This window comes from Sminthopsis crassicaudata, chromosome 3 (genome assembly GCF_048593235.1).
Source record: "Sminthopsis crassicaudata isolate SCR6 chromosome 3, ASM4859323v1, whole genome shotgun sequence".
NCBI lineage: Eukaryota > Metazoa > Chordata > Mammalia > Dasyuromorphia > Dasyuridae > Sminthopsis > Sminthopsis crassicaudata.
The window spans coordinates 77,635,841-77,642,849 of NC_133619.1; the positions used below are offsets into that span (position 1 = coordinate 77,635,841).

At 50.2% G+C, this 7,009-nt stretch overlaps 1 protein-coding gene across 1 annotated transcript; it reads right to left on the reverse strand.

Moving 5' to 3' along the window:
• Positions 1–781: 781 nt before the first annotated feature.
• Positions 782–3,069, reverse strand: GNL3L (G protein nucleolar 3 like). Its single transcript, XM_074298949.1, has one exon. The coding sequence runs from the start codon at positions 2,852–2,854 to the stop codon at positions 1,205–1,207; it is 1,650 nt and encodes a 549-aa protein (XP_074155050.1). The 5' UTR covers positions 2,855–3,069; the 3' UTR covers positions 782–1,204.
• Positions 3,070–7,009: the final 3,940 nt, after the last annotated feature.

Consider the following 7,009-nt stretch of genomic DNA (forward strand, 5'->3'; position numbering starts at 1 on the left):
AAGGAAACAAGGCTGTGAGTACCCAGAGTCCTTTGGAGGAAAATAACTGCAGAGGCAAGGAGAGTGCCACGTGTGAGAAACAGCAAGGTGGGTTATACTGCAGAGTTCAGGAAAAGCAGAAATACATAAAAAGGTTAGAAAGGTAGGGGAAGGGTAAGTTGTGTTGGTCTTTAAGTAACAAATAAGAGAGCCATGTTCTACGCTGGGGCAGGGGGGAGCTGCAGCTTATTTAACGGGACTGGCAACCCAGGCTTTTGGGTCAGGGGATGCTCCTCGCCCCCCCCCCCCTTCCCAGCAGTAAGAGGGGCTGGGGAAGGCAGCAGTTTGCTGGAAAGAGCTGGGGTGGCAGCTGGAGCCCCTATTCTCAGGGACCAAACACCCTGATTTGGATGAAGTATCTGACAAACACACAAAGTCAGAAACGGCAGCCCTGCTCCTAGAGCTTCCCTTAAATACCCCGTCTCACGGGACAACGTCTGGCCCGTAGCAACGCATGCTCACTCTATTTAACCTACCCATCTCCTCATAAAAGATTAGGGCTGAGGGGCACCTAGATGTGCCAGTGGATAGAGCCCCGGCCCGGGGCCTGTATTCAAAGCCAGTCTTAGACACTCAACGCTAGGGGTGTGACCGCCCGGACACTTAACCCCAACTACCTTATAGCTCCCTCCCCCCATTTTACCAGTTATAAAATCCAATCCCCTTCTATTACGGATGAGAAAACCTTGGCTTATTAGTTTACAACTTGCCCAGAGTCACACAGAAAATAGTCACAAAGCACTTTTGCTGTTTTAAGTAGCTGTATTTTACATAGCATTTAAGGTCCCCCAACCCCGCCCATAAGATACTTCACTTTCCAGTAAACACAAACACACAACACCGGAGCCAATCGTTTAATGAGACCCACCCCTCCCGGCACCATGCAGCTGCTCGGGAAACCTTCCCTCTAGGTCCCCTTCTCCCCATGCTCACTCACTAGTGGTGGTGGTTTTCCCCAGAGGCCTGGCTCAGAGCCCACATCCCAAAGCCGAGATGAGTCCCCCTCACACATCGGGCCTCCCTGAACTCGTGGCTCCCATTTCTTTTGGTGCTCCTTGGTGGAGCGCTCCTCTGGGGCGGCTGGGGACGAGGGCCGTCCCTTAGGACACCACGGGACCACGTTAGGCCGGATGGGCCTCTCCTCCCGTCCCGGCTGCAGCCTGCTTCAGGCCTCTGTCATGCTTAGGTCCAGGGCCGCCACGAAGCTGTCAGACAGCTTGGTGGCCAGCTTATTCGCCCTCTTCTGCATCTTCTTCCTCTTCTTGCAGGCCGCGGCCAGGCCCTGGCCCTGCTGGAGAGGATCCAGGGCCCAGATTTCCTCCAGCCGGGGGGCGGGGGGCGGTTTCTGCCCAGTCTCGGCAGGCTTCTTGCCCTTGCCGCCCTTGGGCTCCACAGTGATGGCCCCAAACTCGGGATCCTTGTCTTCGTCCATGCCAGCTTCCGGCTCTTCCCTGGCGTCCCAGAACTGCTCCTCCTCCTCCTGCAGCATCTCTTCCTCCCTTTCCCTGGGCGGGTCCAGAGGCTGCTGGCCAAGGGCGCTGGCTGGCGAGGGCATGCTGGCCAAGGCTTCCATGTTGCCCTGCTCCAGGGCCTCGAAGTCGAAGGCTTTGCCCATCTCGGTCACGATCTCGGCGCTGATGTGCGCCGGCAGCTGGTGCGTCTCGGGCGGGTGCGTGTAGTAGCTGATCCTGCCGTTCATCCAGTCCGTCAGCACGGCCCGGGCCGCGCTCTCCCGGTCAGGGGTGCCTCCCTTCTTCAGCCGGCCCAGCCTCTGCGCCAGGAGCGCCAGGAACTCGGTGGGGGTCGTGAAGTCGGCCACGCCGTAGTGGCGGGAGAGGCGATCGTGGCTGCAGCGCCGCAGGATGGCCTCCACGGGCGTCACCGGGTCCGCCAGCTGCTCTACTTTGATGCAATTGCGCAGCACGAGCGCGCTGTCCGAGCTGGGGGCGGACAGCACGAGCCCGGGGCAGTCCAGCAGCGTGACGTACTTGTCCAAGTGGACCTCCTGCAGGCACCGGGTGACGCCTGGGGTGGCACCCACGCTGCACGCACGCGCCCTCTTGAGGCTGTTGATGAGGCTGCTCTTGCCCACATTGGGGAAGCCCACGACGCCAACGCGGATGGCCGTGCGCAGGTCCTGGCTGCGGCAGTAATTGCCCAGGACCTTGAGGAGGCAGTCGGCGCCCACACAGGCGCCGCTGCTCAGCAGCCCTGCCGAGGCCTGCCGGGCGGGGACGCGGCTCTGTTGCAGGTGGCGCTGCTGTTGCTGCGTGCACGCCTTGAAGGCCACCGTGGGGAACTCATTGCGCAGGTAGGCCAGCCACTTCTCCACCAGCTGCCGGGGCACCAGGTCGATCTTGTTGAGCACGAGCACCAGCTTCTTGCTGCCACGCGCCTGCAGGACGGCCTGCTCCACTTGCGGGCAGCGACAGCTCTGGGGGTCGCGGGCGTCCAGCACCTCCAGCACCACGTCGGCCGCGTCCACCACCTTCTTAAACTCACGATAATAGGCCTTGCGGGAGGCCTCGCGCTCCAGCTGCAGATACTGCTGCTGCTCTAAGGCGCGGAGGTCGTGCTCGCGCTGCTCGTGCTCGCGCTGCCGCCGCAGTGCCTCGCGCTGCAGGCTCTCCAGGCTGCGCCGCCGGACTTTCTCTTGCTCACGGGCCGCGCGCTGCTTCTCACGCAGCTCCTCCTGCCGCTGCTTCCTCAGCTCGGCCTCCCGGCGGGGCTGCGCGCTCGTGCCATCCTGGGAGAGGCCCTTCGGAGGTTTTCCGCCGGAGCCGCGGGGCGCCGGCCGGCCGCGGCGCTTAGTCATCGCTTCGGGATCCCACCCCCGCCTCTATGGGTTTCAGTACCTTGCTCGAGATGGTAGCGTTTGTAGTACCTCGTACTAGAAAAGGATTCCGGCGGGCAGGAAAAGAGGGAATAAGCGTGAATATACGCGCGCGCACGCGGCAGCTACACGTGGGTACGGATCTCGCTCCCGGGACGCAGACACGCCAGTCAGGAGTTCCGGCAGGGGTGTTTGCGCTTGCGCGCGCGTGCGCCGACGCGCTCTGACTTCTATGACAATCTCGGCCTCCTATAATGCGCAAGCACCTGGACAGCCGCTCGACTCTTCCCTTCCCCTCCCTCGTAACGCTCTACTACTACTTTACATCCTACGCGTCTGCGCGGAAGGAAAAGCCTGGAGTGAAGGGAGAATGGGAGGGAGTTTCGTGCAATTACACCCGAAATCTCGGGCATCCTCGGAGAAGCCGCTTGAGGTGGGGAGATCGCTAATTCACAAAGTGGGAGAGGCTGTGGTGTAGGGAGTAGTGAGCAGTTCAAGAGCCAGGCAGGCCCCTGTGGGGGCGCTACAGTGTCCTAATACAAGTGCAGACTCAGACGCCTCCCAGCAGTGTGACCTTCATCTAACCCATCTGCCTCAATTTTTCCCACTGCTAAATGGGTACAATAATTTCCCCTATTCCCAAGGATTGTGAGGATTAGATGAGCTTATATTTATAAAGTGTTATGAAATTATAGTGTTATAAAATATATCTACTATGTAGATGTTAAGATATTGTAACAAATGATCGTATATAATATATTATTAAATGTTATATAGAGAGTATTATATAATATTATAACTATTTGTAATTCAACCCCAAAAATCATTTGTATGGGATTCTGGTGGAAAGCAAAGTGCTTCATCCTGTTTGCCTCATTTTTTCATCTTCACATTTGAGCCATAGAAGAAAGGGCAATCCTCTGCGGTATCTCTGCCAAGAACCCCCAGTGGGGTCACAGACAGGAGTATTAGTGAACTGCAGCGTAACCAGGAAGTCACGGGTGTAGTCCCTCCCCTTACCTTTCCATAGCATCCCATCCCAGATGAACCTTCCTGATTTAGCAGGGTGATAGAGGCCTAGCAGGCTGACAGAGGCCTAGCAGGGTAACAGAGGCCTAGCAGGCTGACAGAGGCCTAGCAGGGTAACAGAGGCCTAGCAGGCTGACAGAGGCCTAGCAGGCTGACAGAGGCCTAGCAGGGTAACAGAGGCCTAGCAGGCTGACAGAGGCCTAGCAGGCTGACAGAGGCCTAGCAGGGTAACAGAGGCCTAGCAGGCTGACAGAGGCCTAGCAGGGTAACAGAGGCCTAGCAGGCTGACAGAGGCCTAGCAGGCTGACAGAGGCCTAGCAGGCTGACAGAGGCCTAGCAGGGTAACAGAGGCCTAGCAGGCTGACAGAGGCCTTGCAGGTTGACACACGCCTAGCAGGGTGACAGAGGCCTAGTAGGGTGACAGAGGCTTAGGAGGCTGACAGAGGCCTAGCAGGTTGACACAGGCCTGGCAGGGTGACAGAGGCCTGGCAGAGTGACAGAGGCTTAGGAGGCTGACAGAGGCCTAGCAGGGTGATAGAGGCCTACCTAGCAGGGTGACAGGCCTACCAGTGGTCTTCAATCTTTTTAAATAGGGGGCCAATTCACTGTCCCTCAGACTGTGGGAGGCCAGACTATAGTAAAACCAAAAGCTCACACTCTGTCTCCACCCCTTAGCCCATTTGTCATAACCCTTCGGTCCCATAAATGACCTCAGCGACTGCATATGGCCCAAGGGCCGTAGTTTGAGAACCCCTGGCCTAGAGAAAGGAGGGGAGTCAGCTGAAGTCTTAGATCCATCCAAGGGTCAAACCTAAACCTGTCTCTGAATCCAGTGTTAATACCAGGCCCCTGGTGGGCCCCAGAGAGGCTGAGCAACTGGCCCAAAATCACAGGGGTTGTAAACAGCAAAACTGAAATCTGAACCTAGACCTTTTTGAGCCAAGATCCAACACATCAGATTTGATTGGGAGGTTTTTTGTTTGTTTTTTAAGGCTTTGTACTAAGCCCGGGGATCCAAAAACAAAACAAGACTGACCCTGACTCAAGGAGTTTATACTCTTTTAAGAAAAAAAAGCACTTACATGTAAAATAAATTCACAATATAAAGTGATTTGAGGTGAGGGTGGGCTCAAGTATAATGGAGGCAATTTTGATCTTATCTAAATTCTAGCTATCATTAGTATAATCATCCTCGTCATACCTTTTTTTTCTTTTTTCCATGAAAATGGCTCCTAGTGGATCCAATAGGCATATGTCTATATTTATACATATATACATATGTAACATTATTTTATATATACTTCTACTTATTAGTTCTTTCTCTGGCTGTAAATAGCATGTTAAATCTTTGTCCATTATAGTTCTCTCAAAGTTGATCTTGAAATACTATTTCTGGTCCTGTATACAATATTCACTTGGTTCTGCTCATTTTGCTCTTCATTATTTCTTTCCTTGTTTTTCTAAAATTGTTGTATTCTATCACAACCATACACTACAACTTGTTCAGCCATTTCTCAATTGATGGGCATTACTGCAATTTGCAGTTCTTTACTACTACAAAAGAGTAGTTTATATATATATATATATATATATATATATATATATATATATATATACACACATATATATATATATATACACACATATATATATATGTATATGTAGTAGTTAGCTGTTGTAAACATTTAGAACATATAACTTCTTTCTTAATCATCTTTGAAAACAGATATAGTAGTGGTATTGATAAACGTAATGCAAATCAGCAATTCTGTATCTTAAAATCTTTTAAAAAAATTATTAGTTTTCAACATTTACTTTTATAGAATTTCAATTTACATTTTTTCCTCCCTCCCTTTCTCTCCTCCCCCTCCCTAAAATAGCAAGCAGTCTGATATTGGTTATATATGTACAATCATATTAATCATTTCCATGTTAGTCATATGAAAAAAGACTCAGAACAAAAGGAAAAAATTGAATATTATATATCTTGATCTGCAATCAGACTCCATAGCTCTTTCTCAGGATATAGATGGCATTTTCTAGTTTTGGAGTTATCTTGAATCATTGTATTGCTGAGAAGAGCTAAATCTATCAAGGTTAATCACCCACACAATGTTGCTGTGTAATGTAAAGTCTTAGAGTTGCCTACAGACCCAAGAAGTTGAGTTGCCCAGGTTCACACAGTTTGTATATGCCTGATGCTGTATAAAACCCCTGTTATTTACCAAGCTAACCACTGGCAACACAAAGAAATGCTCTCAAGAAGCTCACAGTCTTTAACGGGAAGAGACCACAGGAGAACAACTATGTGAAAATCAGATATATACAGTATAGGATAATTTGGAAATAATGGACAGGGAAGGCACTAGAGGAGGAGAGGCTTCCTGTAGAAAGTGAGATTTTAGCTGGAACTGGAAGCAATCCCAGGGTTGCCAAGGTGAAGATGAGGAAGAAGACAATGCCAGGCAGGAGTAAGGGACAGCCAGAAAAAATGCCTAAATTCCAAAGCAATCCCCAGAAAATGCCATCTGCATGCAGAAAAAGAACTCTGGAGATTGAATGTAAATCAACACATACTATGTTCACTTTTTTTTTTTTTTTCTCTCCCATGGTTTTTCTCTTTTGCTCTGATTTTTCTCTTCCAACATAACTCATAAAGCAATGTGTGTTAAAAGTTTAAAAAATTTGAAACAAAACAAAACAAAAACGCCTGAATTTCAGGAGATAGAGGCCTTGTCCAACTAACCTAACAAGAAGCAGCCAGTGGTATTACATCAGTGGCTTCAAACTGGGTCTTTCTGACTCAGGCAGTACTTTATCATCATACCTTTAATTTTATTAACAGTGCTGAGAAAGTAGATCTGGCATGTTTTTAATTTCTTTAAAAAATATACAAGTCTCAGACCAGTTGCTTTTCCTGAGGACATTTTAATTAAAATGAAATTGGCCTTCATGCTCCCTCTTTGGCTTCTGTTTTTTGTTTTGTTTTTTTGGTCATGTCCCACTCTTTGTGACCTCATTTCAGGGTTTTTTTTTTTTTTTTTTTTTTTTTTTTTTTTTTTAAAGCAAACATGCTGTCCTTTCCTTCTCTGGCTCACTGTGCAGATG